At 45.3% G+C, this 20558-nt stretch overlaps 2 protein-coding genes across 5 annotated transcripts in view; one reads left to right on the top strand and one right to left on the bottom strand.

The window, feature by feature from the left end:
* COPG2 (coat protein complex I subunit gamma 2) overlaps positions 1 to 2877 on the top strand; it is a 39565-nt gene extending 36688 nt beyond the window's left edge. For all 4 annotated transcript variants that reach the window (XM_087722657.1, XM_087722656.1, XM_087722654.1 and 1 more), the window contains exons 23-24: positions 894 to 992; positions 2474 to 2877. In XM_087722657.1, the coding sequence (XP_087578783.1) occupies positions 894 to 992; positions 2474 to 2604 (230 nt within the window). In that variant the 3' untranslated portion in view covers positions 2605 to 2877. The remainder of the gene's footprint in view (positions 1 to 893; positions 993 to 2473) is intronic.
* A 594-nt stretch (positions 2878 to 3471) lies between these two features.
* MEST (mesoderm specific transcript) lies at positions 3472 to 20373 on the bottom strand. Its single transcript, XM_087722664.1, has 11 exons — positions 20093 to 20373; positions 17295 to 17374; positions 17101 to 17178; positions 15396 to 15532; positions 12928 to 12986; positions 12077 to 12117; positions 10141 to 10211; positions 9010 to 9111; positions 6863 to 6939; positions 6682 to 6745; positions 3472 to 4637 (listed from the first exon to the last, which is right to left on the bottom strand). Exons 1-11 carry the CDS (start codon positions 20244 to 20246, stop codon positions 4520 to 4522), a joined length of 981 nt encoding a protein of 326 aa, XP_087578790.1. The 5' UTR covers positions 20247 to 20373; the 3' UTR covers positions 3472 to 4519.
* Positions 20374 to 20558: the final 185 nt, after the last annotated feature.

Here is a 20558-nt window from a genome sequence, read left to right as displayed (position 1 = left end):
TGCTTTCAGGAGGCTTCAGGGAGGCCTGCTAAGCCCCCCAAAATGCAATTTGGAGCAGTGATGGCTAATCTTTTTGTCCCTGTGTGCTGAAATCACACGCGTGCATACCCCCACCTATAATGCAATGTGCCCCGCCCCCTCGTGCATGGGCATGCCCCCCCCTTCACCTGCACCCCGTAATGGGCCTAGCAGTATTCCCTGAAGCCTCCTGGGAGCAAAAATGGGGCACGGGGTGTGTGTGTGTATGTGTGCACCACACACACCCATGCTCCTCCTGCCCTGGGGAATTCTGGGAGTGGAAGTCCACCCATCTTAAAGCATGCCGGCTGGGGAATTCTGGGAGTTGAAGTCCACCCATCTTAAAGCATGCCAGCTGGGGGATTCTGGGAGTTGAGATCTATACATTTTCGACTTGCCCCGGCTGAGACACACTGTCCTACAGAGTCTCATCTCCAAATTGCCATAAGAGACCTGCTTGCAATGTGCTGTCTCTTGTCTGCAAATAAAGGTAGATTTTTTTAACACAGCTGGAAGGGACCCTGTAGGTCATCTAGTCCAACCCCCTGCCCAAGCAGGAGACCCTATACCCTTTCTGACAGAGGGCAGTCCAAAGCCTCCAGGGATGAAGCTCCCGCAACTTCTGTTCTTGAGTTACGACCATAGCTGAGCACCCTTAATTATGGTCGTAGGTGGTGATGGTCCTAAAGTGAGTCACCGTGTGATTGAGCCTTATTTTACGACCTTTTTTTTAACGGTGGTTGTTAAGCAGACACCCCAGTCATTAAGGGAGCCTGTTGTTTTTGCCAGAAGGCTCTGAATCCCCGTGTGCTGAAGTGTGAGCCCGTGGAGGGCTAACTCTGGCTGCTGCTGTTGTTTTGTTCCCCGAAATGTAGAAGCTGTGAAAAACATTGTGAAGTTCCTTGGCATGCAGCCTTGTGAGAGATCGGATAAAGTGCCCGAGAACAAGAATTCCCACACCCTCTACCTGGCAGGTACGAACCCCATGGGGAATTAGGTAGGTGTGTGTGTTGAAGCTCCCGGCAGCTATTGGTCAGGGTTCCGCCTTCACGCAGAAAACACACACACAAACACACAACTTTGGTTCAGGAAGGAGGAGCCCAGGCCAACCTTGGGTGAATTTGGGGGGCTTCATTGTTCACGATTAGAGTGGTCCCATTGGTTAAAGGCAGGACTAGAACTCACCGTCTCCCGGTGATTGGCCCAAAGTCCCCCATTTGGCTTTCATGGCTGAGGCGGGACTAGAACTCACCGTCTCCCGGTGATTGGCCCAAAGTCCCCCATTTGGCTTTCGTGGCTGAGGCGGGACTAGAACTCACCGTCTCCCAGTGATTGGCCCAAAGTCCCCCATTTGGCTTTCTTGGCTGAGGCGGGACTAGAACTCACCGTCTCCCGGTGATTGGCCCAAAGTCCCCCATTTGGCTTTCTTGGCTGAGGCGGGACTAGAACTCACTGTCTCCCGGTGATTGGCCCAAAGTCACCCATCTGGCTTTCGTGGCTGAGGCGGGACTAGAACTCACCGTCTCCCGGTGATTGGCCCAAAGTCACCCATCTGGCTTTCATGGCTGAGGCAGGACTAGAACTCACCGTCTCCCGGTGATTGGCCCAAAGTCCCCCATCTGGCTTTTATGGCTGAGGCGGGACTAGAACTCACCGTCTCCCGGTGATTGGCCCGAAGTTACTCACTTGTCTTTCATGCCTAAGGCGGGACTAGAACTCACCCTCTGCTGGTGATTGGCAGAAACATCCCTCAGCCGGCTTTCACACCTAAGGCAGAACTAGAACTCAATCTCCTGGTTTCTCGACCTGCACCTTTAGCACTATAACCTCCAACCGATTGATTGATTGATGATTGATCGATCGCTTTGGGAAGACCGTGAAAGGTCCTAAAACAGAGGGGTGCGGTGGCCTAGCCATGGAGCTCTCGCCTCGCAATTGGGGGGCTGTGGGTTTGATCCCAGGTGGAGGCAGATATTTCTGTCTCTCTGGGCACAGTGAGAATATATCTGCTGAACAAAACTCCACATTGGCGACAGGGAAGGGCAACTGGCCACTCAGCTACATTCAGTTACCCAGACACCACCCAAAGGGATTATGGGATCATTCAAAGATGACAGAAGGCCCAAAGATAGCGCCCTCTCGTTTCTTGGAGAGAGCCGAGGTGGCGCAGTGGTTAGGGTGCAGTACTGCAGGCCACTTCAGCTGACTGCTATCTGCAGTTCAGCGGTTCTAATCTCACCAGCTCAAGGTTGACTCAGCCTTCCATCCTTCTGAGGTGGGTAAAATGAGGACCCGGATTGTTGTTGGGGGCAATATGCTGACTCTGTAAACCGCTTGGAGAGGGCTGAAAGCCCTATGAAGCGGTATATAAGTCTAACTGTTATTGCTATTGCTATTCTTCTGGAATCTTCAATCCTGGCCTACCTTCTTGGATTTCCTCCTCCCCAATCCCCAGGTATGTTCAGAGGTGGCTTAGATGTCCTGGTCAGAGCCCGACTCGCTCTTGGCGACGGCGTGACGATGCAAGTGACTGTCCGGAGCATCGTAGAAACCCCCGTGGATGTCATCCTGGCTTCCGTCGGCTAACGGTCGTAACCCCGATGCTGCCCCGTTCCCGACTCTTCTTCCGCCGGGCAAGGCGCAACCCGGATCTGGGGCGGTGCGTTCCTTCGGTTCGTCGTGCGAATCCCTTCGACTGTTATTTGTCTTTCATGGAATAATTTTGGCGTTCCTTTTTCCATCCCTAACCCCCACCCTCCCAGCAAGGCAAAAACTTGGTCGCATCTTCGTTCCGGTTATAAATTAAGATTGGAAGGGGGGGGGGTGTTAACCTTTATTTTTCTTCTTTCTTTTTTTTTTTTTTAAAAAAAAGCAGTTCGTTGATTGGATTTTTATTGGCCGCCAATAAATGGGCTGTTTTCAGCACTTCCAGAAGTTTCCACTGGTTATGAATGATAAAACGCACTCGGGATAGATCCATGTTTCTCAGCTTTAAAATACAATACAATAGCAGAGTTGGAAGGGACCTTGGAGGTCCTCTAGTCCAGTGTTTTTCAACCTTGGCAACTTGAAGATGTCTGGACTTCAACTCCCAGAATTCCCCAGCCAGCGAATGCTGGCTGGGGAATTCTGGGAGTTTAAGTCCGGACATCTTCAAGTTGCCAAGGTTGAAAAACACTGCTCTAGTCCAACTTAACGACTGCGGCCAGGAAGGTCGTAAAAACAGGCCAAAACTCACTCAACGGGCGTCTCATTTTGCAATGGAAATATTGGGCTCCGTTGTGGTCGTAAGACGAGGACTACCTGTAATTGGGGTGTTTAAAAAGGCAGCAGGGAAAATAATCCACTTTTATACGATCCAAGGTTATAAATAGGGAGCCGGCATCCGTGGGAATAATCCAAAGAATGTCTTTGTATAATACAAATTTATAATTTAGACGTAACCAAAAAGGAAACGAGGCGGAAAACTAAGTTTATCAAGGATGCCACAAGGCAGCCATCAACTTACAATGCTTCATTTAGCGACCGTTCAAAATTACAACAGTACAGGAAAAAAAAACCACATATTTTCCACGCTTATCTCCATTCCAGCATCCCCATGATCAAACTTTGGTCGTTTGGCAACTGACTCATACTTATGACGGTTGCAGCATCCCGGGTTCACGCGATCCCCTTTTGCGACCTTCCGGCAAGCCAAAGGGGAAGCCGGATTCACTTAACAACCGGGTGACTCACTTAACAACTGTGGAGATTCACTACACAACGGTGGCGAGAAAAGTCGTGTAACGGTGGGCAAGAGTGCTTTACAAATGTCCCACTTAGCGGCAAAATATTTGGGGCTCCGTGGTCGTAAGTCGAGGACTGCCTGTACCTTGTGCGCGGAGTGCCAAGCGATGAGTCCCTGGGGCAAACCTTTTGTGTCAAAATGCGCTGAGGACCAAATTTGATGCGTTTCAAAGCAGTCGAGTCCCAAAAATGACCACATGATCCGGGACACTTCAACCGTCTTAAATACGAGTCCGGTACCAAGCGTCCGAAGTTCGATCCCCTAACCACGGGGATGCCACGGTGGTCATAAGTGTGAAAAATGCTCAAAGTTCCCTTTTTTTTCAGCACAGTTGTAACTTCAGTCACTAAACGAACCGTTCGTAAGTCCAGGACTACCCGTACGGTTATCATCCCGATCCTGATGGGCCGTTCTCATTTCTGCTCGCTTATTCCCCTGGACTTTCTCTCCCCGCATCCTCCAGAGGCAGGATTTTGGGGGGAAAGCCCGGGAGGGGGGCTCCCGTCAAACTGCTTCAGACCCCTCCACCACCGTCCCCACCAATCCGTCGGGTAAGATTCCGTCAATTTACTCGCCGACGCAGAGATTGCATGAAAGACTGGTTCACCGCCGTCCGGAGTTTCCATCCGCTCTTCCCACGCCTCTCCTGTTGCTCCAGAATGCAAAATTGTCCTCGGAAGAGCAGGAATGGTTTCTGTCCATCGTCTTTGTGGCTCAGAAGGAGTTGATGAAGTTTAAGTAGGCGTTCAGAAAACCCTGAGGCTCCTCCAGCTGTGGATAATGGCTGATGTGGTCATCCAGCACCGTCACTGTCGACGTGGGAAGCATCTGTCTGTCAAAAAAACAACAACAGCAGAGGTTCTTGGGTGCTACCTCCAAGGTGCATGGGGACGGGGGGGACTCTCTGTAAACCGCTTAGAGAGGGCTGAAAGCCCTATGAAGCGGTATATAAGTCTACTGCTATTGCTATTGCTATTGTGAGGGCCATTTACACGGGGAGGGTCCCTAAACTTTTAAGACTTGTGGACTTCAACTCCCAGAATTCCTCCGCCATCCAGCTGTTCTTCAGAACTGAAGAAGCTTCTTGAAGGAGAAAGCGAAATCTCTTCAAGGGAAAAAAAAAGTCCAGTTGCCTTTTGGAAAAAGCTTCTATACCTAGTCCTCGAATTATGACTGTAATGCAACTGGAAGTCGTAACACGGTTGTAAAATAGGTCAATCACGTGACCGAGCCAGTTGCACATTTTTTAACAGCGTTTGTTAAGCAAACGTAACCATCATAAGGGGTAAACACCACAGTCACTAAATACAAGTAAACCCTGTTTTTTTCTCCTTGCAAAACTGTCTTAAAGCTCACTCACACAACTCCTTCCAAACAGCCATAAATGCAGCAATCGCGCCCCATTTATGTTGCATTACATTATATTATATTATACTAACTAAACTATACATTATACTACAGTATATTATGTTATATTATTGTATTATATTATATTACATTATAATATAATATTATACTAACTAAACTATACATTATATTACAGTATATTATATTGTTATGTTATTGTATTATAATATACTAACTGTACTATACTATACATTCATTATATATTATATTATATTATATTACATTACACTATACTATACATTACTACAGTATATTATATTATGTTATATTACACTACTATACATTATACTACAGTATATTATATATTATATTATAATATACTAACTATACTATACATTATACTACAGTATAATATATTATGTTATGTTATTGTATTATTATATTATAATATACTAACTAAACTATATTATACTATACATTATACTACAGTATATTATATTATATATTATATTATAATATACTAACTATACCATACTATACATTATACATTATACTACAGTATATTATATTATAGTATATATTATAAAATACTATACTATACTATACATTATACTACAGTATAATATGTTATTGTATTATTATATTATATTATACTAACTAAACTGTATTATACTATATATTATACTACAGTATAATATTATGTTATTATATTATTATATTAATATATGCATTTATTTTGCCATAAGTAACCCTTTTTCAAGTAGGTCGTAGCTTCGCTGAGCAGCCGGTCATAAGTCAAGGACTGCCTATATAACAGGAGACCTTCAGAGGTTTCGCAAAGACGGGCATCCCCATTCCAGGGTATAAAAAAAAAATTATGACAGTTTATAGCTATTATAAGGGTGCTTCTTGATTCTTATATGGAGGAATCATTTTATGGAAGGATTTGCACAATGCCTTTAGCCCCTGATGTTCGTAGAACGTAAGGTAATACCATTGGAAGGGCCCCTGGAGGTCTTCTAGTCCAGCCCCTGGCTCAAGCAGGAGACTCTATACTAGGGGTGGCTAACTTTCTTGTCCTCGCTTGCTGAAAGCACCCGCGGGTCTGACAGCGCGCATGTGCATGACACTGCGGACGGGCGTCCCCACACCCATAATGCCATGCGCACGGCACCCCCACTCCCGCCTGTGCCCTAGCAGACCTCCCTGCAGCCTCCTGGGGCCAAAAACAGGCCGAAGGGGCGCCACTCCCCACGCATGCAGGCGTGACCTGTCGTGCATGCACATGTCTCCTGTATGGGCGGCACAGAAAATCATCTGGATGATGGGAGGCGCATGCGCGGTGGAGCTGAGCTTGACGAGGGCTTGCGTGCCACCTAAGTTCGCCCTCACGTCCCTACACCGACGTGAAAGAATGGAGTTTCTCTTCAGATCAAGAAAAGGGGAGAGTACCGTTTTTGTTTTGTGAGTCCTTGAAATGTGACGGTGAGACCTTCTCCCCCCCCCTTCTCCCCCCCCCCCCAGCTTACTTATAAAGCGGGAGAAATTCCGGATGAGGGTTGACCGGATCCAGTGGTCCATAAATCAGATGCACTGGAAGAGAGGAAGGGCGACACGTTGGCACTAAAACCCAAATGAAAACAAATGTCCTACGTTTCTCCCCCGTTCTTACGAAGCCCGTCACAGGTCCGAGGAGCCGGTCCTACTCACAGGGAACGGAGGTGGATTGCAGTGCTCCGACCCATCGGTCTCGATGTTGCTTCCGCTGGGTGATGTAGTGTAAAAGGCTGCAAAGCAGAATTTAAGGGGTGAAAAATTCCCAGGGTAACAGAGTGGGAAGGGACCTCAGAGGGCTTCTAGTCCAGCCTCCTGCTTGAGCAGGAGATCCGACTCTAACAGGAGTCTTCCAACCTTGGCAACTGTAAGACTTAGGAACTTCAACTCCCATAATTCCCCAGCCAATAGCAGTAGTAATAGCAGTAGACTTATATACCGCTTCATAGGCCTTTCAGGCCTCTCTAAGCGGTTTACAGAGAGTCAGCATATTGCCCCCAACAATCTGGGTCCTCATTTTACCCACCTCGGAAGGATGGAAGGCTGAGTCAACCCTGAGCCGGTGAGATTTGAACCGCTGACCTGCTGATCTAGCAGTAGCCTGCAGTGCTGCATTTAACCACTGCGCCACCTTGGCTCAGGGTTAAATGCAGCATGCACCTTACATTTCCCCCCAAAACCAGTAACCTTTATTCTGCACACCTAAAAAATAATAATAGAATACAATGGAACAGAATAGAATTAGAGAATAGAATTAAAATGTAGAGTAGAACAGAACAAGAAAGTAGAATAGAATTAGAATATAGAGTAGAGTAGGAATGGAATGGCATGACATAGAATAGGATGGGATGGAATGGAATAGAATAGAATTAGAATTAGAATGTAGTGTAGGAATGGAATAGAATAGAATTAGAATGTAGCGTACAGTAGGAATAGAATAGAATAGAATATAGAATAGAATTAGAATGTAGAGTAGGAATGGAATAGAATAGAATTAGAAAGTAGAGTAGAAATAGAATAGAATATAGAATAGAATAGAATAGAATAGAATAGAATAGAATAGAATAGAATATAGAATAGAATTAGAATGTAGAGTAAAGTTGGAATGGAATAGAATAGAATTAGAATGTAGAGTAGAGTAGGAATGGAATGGAATAGAATTAGAATTAGAAAGTAGAGTAGAAATAGAATAGAATATAGAATAGAATTAGAATATAGAGTAGAGTAGAAATAGAATAGAATAGAATATACAATAGAATGAGAATGTAGAGTTGGAATGGAATAGAATAGAATTAGAATGTAGCGTACAGTAGGAATAGAATAGAATAGAATATAGAATAGAATTAGAATGTAGAGTAGGACTGGAATAGAATAGAATTAGAAAGTAGAGTAGAAATAGAATAGAATATAGAATAGAATAGAATAGAATATAGAATAGAATTAGAATGTAGAGTAGAGTTGGAATGGAATAGAATAGAATTAGAATGTAGAGTAGAGTAGGAATGGAATGGAATGGAATAGAATTAGAATTAGAAAGTAGAGTAGAAATAGAATAGAATATAGAATAGAATTAGAATATAGAGTAGAGTAGAAATAGAATAGAATAGAATATACAATAGAATGAGAATGTAGAGTTGGAATGGAATAGAATAGAATTAGAATGTAAAGTAGAGTAGAAATAGAATAGAATATAGAAGAGAATTAGAATATAGTGTAGGAATGGAATAGAATTAGAAAGTAGAGTAGAAATAGAATAGAACAGAATGTAGAATTAGAATATAGAGTAGAGCAGGAATGGAATGGAATAGAATAGAATTAGAATGTAGAGTAGAAATAGAATAGAACAGAATATAGAATAGAATATACAATAGAATTAGAATGTAGAGTTGGAATGGAATAGAATAGAATTAGAATTAGAATGTAAAGTAGAGTAGAAATAGAATAGAATATAGAATAGAATTAGAATATAGAGTAGAGTAGGAATGGAATGGAATAGAATTAGAATGTAGAGTATAACAGAACAGAACAAGAATATAGAATAGAATTAGAATATAGGGTAGAATAGAAAAGAATAAACAGAGTTAAAAGGGGACCTTGGAGGTCTTCTAGTCCAACCCCTGCTTAGGTAGGAAACTCTGACATTTGTTTAACGACCCCCACAAAAAAAATAATCAGAAAAATGGATCTGGTCGTGGGATGACCCATTAAAGCCAGCATGTCTCACGGCCATAATTGGCAGGCTCAATGACGGCCGTAGGTCGAGGACTAAACCTGTACTGCATTTGGGGGATTTAAGATCCTACCTGTCCACCACAAGGTTTCCGTCGTTTGTTCGCAGGGCTGTCCACATGTCCCACAATTCGGCCTCCGAAGGCTGGGTGTGCGGGCCGAAGACCTCGGCCAGGCTGGAAGGATTCAAGACGAGATGGATTAGCACTGCAGGATTCACACAGCACAAGCCCCCCCCCCCCTCAATACTCCTAATGACCAGTTCTGCAATTCAAATGGCTTAAATATAATCTGATTTTTAGGGCTGTAGGAAGATTATTTGACGAGTCTTATTCTAGAACAGTAATCCTCAAACTTAAGACACTTGATGACATGTAGACTTCAAATCCTAGAATCGCCCATCCAAATGCTTTAAGATGAGAGGACTTCAACTCCCAGAATTCCCCAGCCAGCATGCTTTAAGATGGGTGGACTTCAACTCCCAGAATTCTCCAGCCAGCATGCTTTAAGATGGGTGGACTTCAAGTCCCAGAATTCCCCAGCCTGTTTGCTTTAAGATGAATGGACTTCAAGTCCCAGAATTCTCCAGCCAACATGTTTTAAGATGGGTGGACTTCAACTCCCAGAATTCCCCAGCCAGCATGCTTTAAGATGGGTGGACTTCAACTCCCAGAATTCTCCAGCCAGCATGCTTTAAGATGGATGGACTTCAACTCCCAGAATTCCCCAGCCAGTATGCTTTAAGATGGATGGACTTCAACTCCCAGAATTCCCTAGCCAGCCTGCTTTAAGATGGATGGACTTCAACTCCCAGAATTTCTCCAGCCAACATGCTTTAAGATGGGTGGACTTCAACTCCCAGAATTCCCTAGCCAGCATGCTTTAAGATGGATGGACTTCAACTCCCAGAATTCCCTAGCCAGCATGCTTTAAGATGGGTGGACTTCAACTCCCAGAATTCTCCACAGCATGCTTTAAGATGGGTGGACTTCAACTCCCAGAATTGCCTAGCCATTATGCTTTAAGAGAGGTGGACTCCAACTCCCAGAATTCCCCAGCCAGCCTGCTTTAAGATGGGTTAAAGACCTCAATTCCCAGAATTCCCCAGCTGGCTCAGGAATTCAGGGATCTTCAAGTGGCCAAATTTGAGAAACGCTGTTCTAAAAGGGCCAAAATCTTTTTAACACCCTAAAAGGCAAACTCACCTTTTGGCGAAGACAAAATAGTTCGTTAGCCGAGTAAGAATGAGGGACAGCAGCCCGCCATCTTTCAGAATCTGAAAAGGAGCGGGACACCTGAAACAGTTTGCATGGGGAGGAAGAGGAGGAGAGGAGAAGAAAGGTGGGGGGGGGCTCTTCGCTGCAGCAAAATGGAAGAGAAACAGAGTCAGCTGCTAGCAGGGGGAAAAAATGGCTTTCCAAAATTAAAAAATTCCCATTGCATCTGGTTCCAGGTTGCTAAACTGGCCCGTTTTTGCCATGTTCTTTTGCGGTTCGGGACTTCCCAACATCAAAGCGGAGAAAGATCAAGAAACGGAGGCCTCCCTGACGAGACCAGTTCAAGTTCAGAATGAAAGGATATGCGGGTACTCCTCGACTTACGACCGCAATGGAGCTCCCAATTTCTGTTGCTAAATGAGGCAGTTCTGAGGTTTGCCCCGTTAAGCGAACCACTGCAGCTCTTAAGGGAATGGTGCGGCCGTTAAATAAATCTGGCTTCCCTCCTGCTTCTCAGAAGGCCTCAACCGGGCTCGTTGGTGGTCGTAAGTCGAGGACCGCCTGGGTGACGTATCAATAAATTGAACTGGTTGATATTTAAGAGGCAGCCTTTGGGGTGAAAAGAGAATAAGTAAACATCAGCTCGCTAACTCCTATTCCTTTTAGGTCTTTCTAATTAATCTGCTTTTTAAAAAATAACTGATAAATAGCTGATAATCCGGCGTTGCCTGGGTATTTATTTATAGGGGGGGAAATGTCCAGACCAAACATAATTTCTAATGTTGGAATTTCCCCCTTACCAGAGGGAGCCCCCTTGTGGAGAACTGTGAAGCCGTTGCCAGGGCAACTCCACTGCGCTGTACAGTAGAAGCCATTTTACGGCACTACAGTAGAATCCATTTTCAGACACAACAGGCTGCATCTTAACAGAACACACACCCCGAGGGATGTTAGGGGCATCTTACCCCCACAGTATTTTTCTCCAGAGGGTAAGACATCTGCGTGCCAAGTTTGGTTGAAATTGCTCGAGGCGTTCCAGAGTTATGCTGGAACATACATACACACACACACATTTATATATATATAACAAAAAGGCAATAGTAAAAATATTGGGTTTCTGCCTGGATGGTCTCTTGTGACGAGCCGATGGACAGAGAATGGAAGTAGTGATCTTCCTCCCATATTTGGGCATACCGGGGGTTGTAAAAGAAAAGAAAAAAATCTAATAGATACCTTTCACCCTGGCTCAGCTGATAAAGGAGGAGAACCTTGTGGCTTAGTGGTTAACACATCTGCCTAATATGTAATACAGCCCTGGTTCGAATCCCAGTAAGGGTATGGCTAGCTGATGAGAGCTAATGATGGAAGCAGTAGGCTTCCTCCCATATTTGAGCATACCAGGGGTTGTGACACTAAATACATACCTATTTCCCTGGCTCAGCTGATAAGGAGAACCTTGTGGCTTAGTGGTTAACACAACTGCTTAATATGTAATACAGCACAGGTTCAAATCCCAGTAAGGGTATGGCTAGCTGATGAGAGCTAAATAGCTTGAAATAGATCTATACTAGTCTCCCTTTATTTATTTATCAGCACAAATACAACAATATGTAACAAAAAGGCAACAGTAAAAATATTGGGTTTCTGCCTGGATGGTCTCTTGTGACGAGCCGATGGACAGAGAATGGAAGTAGTGATCTTCCTCCCATATTTGGGCATACCGGGGGTTGTAAAAGAAATATATATATATATATATATATATAAATAGCTGTCTGTTGCAAGGAAGAAACTTCACTTCCAAAGCTTAAGCAGACATAACACAGACAGGGTTATTTATTGGCTGGATTACTGGCTGATCCAAAAATGGAATTCTTCAGACGATAAATCTCTCCACGAAACCATTTTTCTGTTCACAGCAAATTACCTTCTGGATGAATCTGGGATAATAAACTTCTGGAAAAATGCCTGCAAATTGAAGAGAGGAATGGAAATCAGACGATTCGTTCCAAAACTTTTTCCATGCCACGAAAACAGTTTTTATCCGGGGGGGGGGGGGGGGGGGGATTACACTAAGATCCAAAGTGGCAGGTGATGGGCCCAAAACAGGTCAGCGGTCAAAAGGCATCTCCTAAAGTTTTAAATTGCACAGAATCCTAGGATGGAAAGGATCCTTAGAGGTCATTTAGTCCAACCCTCTGCCTGAGCAGGAGACCTTATACAATGCCGGACAAATAACTATCTGATCTTTCCTTGAAAGGATTTAAATTTGCGAGGTGAGTTTTGCTCCATTTTACGATGTATTTCTTGACACCGTTGTTCAGTGAATCACTGCAATTGTTAAATTAGTAACCACGGTCGTTAAGTGAACCTGGCTTCCCCATTGACTTTGCTTGTCGGGAGGTCGCAAAAGGGGATCGCGTGAACCCCAGGACGGTGCGCGACCGTCGTAAAGGGGAGTCAGTTTTCAAGCGTCAGAATGTAAGTCACGTGACCGCAGGGATGCCACAACGGTCGTTAAGTGTGAAAAAACAGACCTAAGTCACTACAAAGTCGTTGCAACTCTGAATGGTCGCTAAGTGAACGGTCGTACCTTGAGGACCCCTGTACCTGTAAAAAGGGAGTGGGGACTTGGATAGTGATGTCATGGTGCCCTCTAACTTGATTGACATCTGGATCCAACTGCCCCTCCCCTCTTCCTCACCCAAAGATTGATTGAACCAATCCTTTTACGTTCTGAGTAATTTTTCCATGGGAATTTTCCGATAAATCGCTTACCTCCGTTTGACAGACACAGGCTGTTGATGAGGACGCATCCCGTTCTGTTCTGTTCATACCTGAAAGTAAAACAGGGTAAAGTAGCGTTAACTACAATCTATATACAGAACAGCCAAATACCACTCACGCATCATCACAAATTCTCCAGAACCGTAAAGCCTACAAACTTGAAATTCGGCCCGTATGTTCCTCTTGGCTCGCTAAGAAAGGTTTTTTCAAAATGACCATGAGATCATCAGAATGTCTTATACAATATTATATTAACACACGTCGATGCTAAGGAGCTAGACGTTCTACTCCCCCTCCCCACCTGAAAGGGACTCTGTTCCAACTGGGGCAGTTGCCTTATATGGGCATGACCAGACGTATCCGGCCTGCGGGCTGGCCCGATCGTATGGTTTTCTAGCAAAGCATGGGCATCCAGCTAGTATAAATATAATATAAATATGACAATTCGGGAGGGAGAGAGGGAGGGAGCGAGGGAGAGAGAGAAAGAGAGAGAGAGAGAGCCTGGGCTGTCAATCATCCCTCAGATGGAGGTTCAACAGTCCCTAGGTCTGGAAGTGGCTGATGAGGAAGAGGAGGAACAGCTGGGTCCAGTGCCTGACGCATGGATGTACAGAAGTCAGAGGAGAGGAGAGCAGTGGAAATCTATGGGCCGGTCCTTGGGACGGAAGATCCCTGAGTGCCTGACGTGTGGATGTACAGAAGTCAGAGGAGAGGAGAGCAGTGGAAATCTATGGGCCGGTTCTTGGGACGGAAGATCCCTGAGTGCCTGATGTGCGGATGTACATAAGGCAGAGGAGAGGAGAGCAGTGGAAATCTATGGGCCGGTCCTTGGGACAGAAGATCCCTGAGTGCCTGACTTGCAGATGCACAGAAGGCAGAGGAGAGGAGAGCAGTGGAAATCTATGGGCCGGTCCTTGGGACAGAAGATCCCTGAGTGCCTGATGTGCGGATGTACAGAAGGCAGAGGAGAGGAGAGCAGTGGAAATCTATGGGCCGGTCCTTGGGACGGAAGATCCCTGAGTGTCTGACGTGCGGATGTACAGAAGGCAGAGGAGAGGAGAGCAGTGGAAATCTATGGGCCGGTCCTTGGGACGGAAGATCCCTGAGTGTCTGACGTGCGGATGTACAGAAGGCAGAGGAGAGGAGAGCAGTGGAAATCTATGGGCCGGTCCTCGGGACGGAAGATCCCTGAGTGCCTGACGTGCAGATGTACAGAAGGCAGAGGAGAGGAGAGCAGTGGAAATCTATGGGCCGGTCCTTGGGACGGAAGATTCCTGAGTGCCTGACGTGTGGATGTGCAGAAGGCAGAGGAGAGGAGAGCAGTGGAAATCTATGGGCCGGTCCTTGGGACGGAAGATCCCTGAGTGCCTGACGTGTGGATGTGCAGAAGGCAGAGAGGAGAGGAGAGCAGTGGAAATCTATGGGCCGGTCCTTGGGACGGAAGAGCCACCACTACTAGCAAAGCTCTGGGGATGAAAGGCAGGGGGCGGAGATGAATAGATGGGGCAGACAACTCTTCCTCTCCCTGCCAGACAGACTTGTTAGCCCGCGGTGAGAGAGAAACTTTTTGCCGGCGCTCCTAATAAAGGGATCATTGATTTAAACAGTTGGGTCAGAACAATTTGCTTTGTTTTAACAGCGCCAAGTAGCATCAACTCTCAAGGCTACCTGGATTCCAGGTATATGTATCTTAACTGAGATTAACTGCCCAGTCTCTTGCCCGAAAGGTTGGAATACAAAGGAATACAGGGAGTCCTCATTTAGTGACTGCAATTGAGACCAACGATATGGCCATTAAACAAAGCAGTAGGTAAGTGGACTCCCCAACTGCAACGATGATCCTCCTTGGCTTTACAGACCTGTGGAGGTCACAAATGCGAGGATTAGCAGTTTTCCTCACCACCGTAACAGCAAAGAGTCACTAAACGAGGCTGTCACTAAACGAGGACTGCCTGTGTTGTGACTGGGCTTGCAACACTAAGGACTAAGCGCAACCCTAACCCCAAAATACAGCACCAAACCCCAGCCATAGCGGTTCCTGGCAGTTGATAGGTAGTCCTCGACTTACAACAATTCACTTAGCGACCGTTTGAAATTATAATGGCGTGGAAAAAAGTGACCTGTGACTGGTTTTCACTTAAAAGACACTGGCGGCATCCCCGTGGCCACGTGATCAAAATTCAGGCGCCTGGCCACCCACTGACTCGTATTTATGACGGTTGGAGCATCCTAGGACACATGATAAATTGTGACCTTCCCACCCAGTTTCTGACCGGGGAGTGGGGGGGGGAGCAGACCCGTTTAACGACTGCACAATTCACTGGCCAACCAGGGCGATTGGCTTAACCACCGCAGCGAAGTACGGTTGGTCAAATTGGCCACGCCTCGCTTAGCAACGGAAACCCTGCCACCCAATGGTGGTCGTAGTACAGCGAGGATTTCCCGTCGTTCCCACGCACCTGTAGAGCAGTTCTTGGGCGACGGTGTCTCCGTAGTCGTGCGAAAGGAGGTTGATCCGTTGGTTCAGAAGGCCCAGGTGGCGCAACAGGCTTTCCACAATGCTGGCTTGTTCGAAGATGGAGTACGCGTGAGGCCGCTGTTTTGCAATGCAGAGAGAGAGAGAGAGAGAGAGAGGAGGGAGGGGAGGGGGAGCACCGAGTTCGAATCAAGCCCTGTTACTTCAGCGGCCCACCTGAACCCCTACCTGTCAGGTTGCAATCAAGCCAACGGCATTGAAGCGGAGGCAATGCTGCCGTCTCGAGTCTTTTGATGCTGCCGGTGATTGGCAAGACTTTACTGGGCCTAAGTTGGGTTTCCCTCACCTGCAGCTCTGTTTTTCTAATGGGATTTCTGCATTTATTTATGTCATGCCTTTAGTATTCCGACAAATAACTCGGCAAACATATCCAACACACCTTCCTTTCTATTTTCACAACAACCTTATGAGGTGGGCTGGGCTGAGAGAGGGACGGCCCAAAGTCACCCAGCTGGCTTTCGTGCCTAAGGTGGGACTAGAACTCACCCTCTCCTGGTAATTGGTCCAGTATTGCCTACCCAGTTTTCGTGCCTTAAGGCGGGACTAGAACTCACAGCTTCCTGGTGATTGGTCCAAAGTCACCCAGCTGGCTTTCCTGCCTAAGGTGAGACTAGAACTCACCGTCTCCTAGTGATTGGGCTAAAGTCACCCGGCTGGCTTTCCTGCCTAAGGCAGGACTAGAACTCACTGTCTCCTGCTGATTGAGCCAAAGTCACCCAGTTGGCTTTCCTGCCTAAGGTGGGACTAGAACTCTCCGTCTCCTGGTGATTGGTCCAATATTACCTACCCAGTTTTCGTGCCTTAAGGCGGGACTAGAACTCACGACCTCCTGGTGATTGGCCCAAACTCACCCAGCTGGTTTTCACAACTAAGGCAGGACTAGAACTCCCCGTCTCCTGGTGATTGGCTCAAAGTCACCCAGCTTTATTAATTTTACAAATAACCCAAGGCGGAAAACGGCACAGAAAAAAAAGTGACTCATGGCCTTTTTCACACTTTCGACCACGCATCCCCCATGGTCACACCATCAAAATTCAGATGCTTGACAACCGACTCATATTTAAGACGGTCATTTCTTTAGGCTGGCCGAATCCAAATCCTGCAACCGTTGTGGATACGTTTTAGTCTCGAGGGCCTTTCGTCTTTACTTTATTTCCAAAGTCTCAGCACCAAAACTGCGTGTATTTATTCCCTTTTTGGTGCTTTTGTGTGTTCCACTTTTTGTGCTGGCTTTGCACTTTCAAACCGGCAAGATTCCGTCAAGGTCGCCTTCGCCGTAAGACAGAATTGGACCGTGGGATCCGTTTCCCCTCTGGCAGGTTGACAATATTTGGGGAATAGCAATAGCAATAGCAGTTAAGACTTATATACCGCTTCATAGGGCTTTCAGCCTTCTCTAAGTGGTTTACAGAGTCAGCATATCGCCCCCAACAACAATCCGGGTCCTCATTTTACCCACCTCGGAAGGACGGAAGGCTGAGTCAACCCTGAGCCGGTGAGATTTGAACAGCCGAACTGCAGAACTAGCAGTCAGCTGAAGTAGCCTGCAGTACTGCACTCTAACCACTGCGCCACCTCGGCTCTTGAATGAAATGAAGTTGAGAAAGCCTCCTTCGAAAGGTACTCACAGGTTTGTCGCTGAAGCCGAAGCCCACAAAATCCAGCGCGATCACACGTTGGAATCGCTGCGTGAGCCCTTCCCAAATCTGCAGCCGGGATGAGGAAGAGAAGGAGGGGAGGGAGGGAAGTGGGGTTGACTTCCTACAGCGTCTCTACGGCCCCGTCCTGCCCTTCAATCCAACAGGTCCGTCCCTCCCCTCACCTTGTACCAGTCGTAACTCGAGGTGGGAAATCCATGCAGGAGAACCACGATGTCCGAACTGCCGACAGCGCCGGGCGAATCTAAAAGAGGCGAAGGGGAGTAAACATTCCTTAGAGCACTTTGGGGTTTGAGCAGAGCGTACCGAAATAAAGAAGAGAAAGTTCTCCATTTAAATGCGAAATGCATCGTGAATTCTTAACAGGGAATTGCAATTGGCTTGAGATAAAAACAGTTCAGGGGGTTCGGTTTCCCAAAATTTAATGAGCAAAGAGAACGGTAGCCGAAGACTGAATTGCATCTCTGCTTGAGGACTCTTGTGAGTGTCAAGAAGACAAATTGTCCAACTTTGTGGAAAGACACACAAAACGCATAAGCACAATGCTTTTAAATGGAGGCTGAAACATACGAAGAACGGTTGCAGGAACTGGGTATGTCTAGTTTAATGAAAAGAAGGACCAGGGGAGACGTGATAGCATCTTCCAATATCTCAGGGGCTGCCCCAAAGAAGAGGGAGTCAAGCTATTCTCCAAGGCACCAGAGGGCAGAACAAGAAGCAATGGGTGGAAACTAATCAAGGAGAGAAGCAACTTAGAACTGAGGAGGAATTTCCTGACAGTTAGAACAATTAATCAGTGGAACTACTTGCCTCCAGAAGTTGTGAATGCCCCAACACTGGAAGTCTTTAAGAAGGTGTTGGATAGCCATTTGTCTGAAGCGGTGTAGGGTTTCCTGCCTAGGCAGGGGGTTGGACTAGAACAGTGTTTTTCAACCTTTTTTGTGCAAAGGCACACTTTTTTCATGAAAAAAATCATGAGGCACACCACCATTAGAAAATGTTTAAAAAATTTAACTCTGTGCCTATAGTGACTATAGGCGGGTGTTTTTCCCACGGCACACCTTACACTACGTCACGGCACACTAGTGTGCCGCGGCACAGTGGTTGAAAAACACTGGACTAGAAGACCTCCAAGGTCCCTTCCAACTCTGTTTTTCTATTCTATTCTATTTCTATTTCTATTTCTATTCTATTTCTATTCTATTTCTATTCTATTTCTATTCTATTTCTATTCTATTTCTATTCTATTTCTATTCTATTTCTATTCTATTTCTATTCTATTCTGTTTCTATTCTGTTTCATTTCTATTCTATGCTATTCTATTTCTATTCTATTTCTATTCTATTTCTATTCTATTCTATTTCTATTCTATTTCTATTCCTATTCCTATTCTATTTCTATTCCTATTCTATTTCTATTCTATTTCTATTCTATTCTGTTTCTATTCTGTTTCTATTCTGTTTCTATTCTGTTTCTATTCTATTTCTATTCTATTTCTATTTCTATTCTATTCTGTTTCTATTCTGTTTCTATTCTGTTTCTATTCTATTTCTATTCTATTTCTATTCTATTTCTATTCTATTCTATTTCTATTCTATTCTATTTCTATTCTATTTCTATTCCTATTCTATTTCTATTCCTATTCTATTCCTATTCTATTTCTATTCTTTCTATTCTGTTTCTATTCTGTTTCTATTCTGTTTCTATTCTGTTTCTATTCTATTTCTATTCTATTTCTATTCTATTTCTATTCTATTCTATTTCTACTCTATTCTATTCCTATTCTATTTCTATTCCTATTCTATTTCTATTCTATTTCTATTCTTTCTATTCTATTTCTATTCTATTCTGTTTCTATTCTGTTTCTATTCTGTTTCTATTCTGTTTCTATTCTATTTCTATTCTATTTCTATTCTATTCTGTTTCTATTCTATTTCTATTCTATTTCTATTCTATTCTGTTTCTATTCTGTTTCTATTCTATTTCTATTCTATGCTATTCTATTTCTATTCTATTTCTATTCTATTCTATTTCTATTCTATTTCTATTTCTATTCCTATTCTATTTCTATTCCTATTCTATTCCTATTCTATTTCTATTCTTTCTATTCTATTTCTATTCTATTCTGTTTCTATTCTGTTTCTATTCTGTTTCTATTTCTATTCTATTTCTATTCTATTTCTATTCTATTTCTATTCTATTTCTATTCTATTTCTATTCTATTTCTATTCTATTTCTATTCTATTTCTATTCTATTTCTATTCTATTTCTATTCTATTCTAAATTTGCAAAAAGGAAGCATGCCCCCCTTTTGTTTAAAAGAATCCTTTGAACCCTGGGTGCATGTCCCCCCCCCCAGGATATCCCTGGACCACAACTTTTGCCTCTGCCAGATGTTAAACCGCAAACTAGCCTCGACAAGCCTAAGATTTACTACAAGTCTGTAGAGGTTCTCCATCATCTAGCTCATGGTTGTCCCAAAGGTGCTTTTTTTTTCAAGAGGCAACTGAACCCCTCCCCACTGTACATGCACGCACAACCCCTCCCATGCTCCCCACGCCCCTCGCACATGTGCGGGACACCTCCCCCCCCACGCTCCCCCATGCAACGTGTGTGACACCACCAGCCCCGTTTTGGGCCTAGCAGGCCTCCCTGAAGCCTCCTGGGAGCCAAAATGGGTGCCCGGGGGGGGGGGGACGCGCCTCCCGCACAAGCCTCCACCCCTTGGGGATGCGTGCATGACCCTCGCGCATGCGCGCACATCTCCTGCATGTGTAGCAGAGACCTGAAAATCAGCTGGCCAACGGGGGGCGCACACGCATGCGCAGTGGAGCCGAGCTGAGCGACGGCTCGAGTGCTCAGAGTGGGCTCCTCATGGCCACCCCCGTGGCACGCGGGTTCGCCATCACGGGTCTATAGCGAATATCCAAATGGCAAAAACTGGCCTAAGCATCTACGCCACCTCTGAAAAAGATGTCTTGCGTCTTGTAGGTGAAGAAACTCCCCGAGGAGCGCCAGGAATGCAGAGCTGGAGACAGCTTGGGAGGCGGGATGTGGAGGTAAACGGCAAGCAGGGGAAGCATCAGGAGGCCGACTTGGATCCACCACTCTTTCATTCTGCAATTGGGAGAAGGGAGGCCCAAAAAAATATATGAAAATAAAAAGGAAGAGGAATGGCAGAAGCTGGGGGCGGCGTCAAAAGAGGAAGCAGCCTAGAATCCCTACGTAGTCACAATAGCAATAGCAATAAGACTTATATACCGCTTCGTAGGGCTTTCAGCCCTCTCTAAGCTGTTTACAGAGTCAGCATATTGCCCCCAACAACAATCCGGGTCCTCATTTCACCCACCTCGGAAGGATGGAAGGCTGAGTCAACCTTGAGCCAGTGAGATTCGAACCGCTGAACTGCAGATAACAGTCAGCTGAAG

The sequence above is a fragment of the Thamnophis sirtalis genome, unplaced genomic scaffold (genome assembly GCF_051295495.1).
Source record: "Thamnophis sirtalis isolate CommonGarterSnake01/CBP01778 unplaced genomic scaffold, rThaSir2_p1.2 scaffold_9, whole genome shotgun sequence".
Classification (NCBI taxonomy): Eukaryota; Metazoa; Chordata; class Lepidosauria; order Squamata; family Natricidae; genus Thamnophis; species Thamnophis sirtalis.
The sequence above is the reverse complement of the archived record's forward strand: the minus strand, read 5'-3'. Positions and strand labels throughout refer to the sequence as shown.

Coding starts and splice junctions, on each gene's coding strand:
- MEST (XM_087722664.1), bottom strand. CDS start 20,246: ATGAAAGAGTGGTGGATCCAAGTCGGCCTCCTGATGCTTCCCCTGCTT. Junction 17,179..17,294: donor CGAGTTACGACTGGTACAAG/GTGAGGGGAGGG, acceptor TCCCGGCTGCAG/ATTTGGGAAGGGCTCACGCA. Junction 9,112..10,140: donor TATTTTGTCTTCGCCAAAAG/GTGAGTTTGCCT, acceptor GAATCCTTCCAG/CCTGGCCGAGGTCTTCGGCC.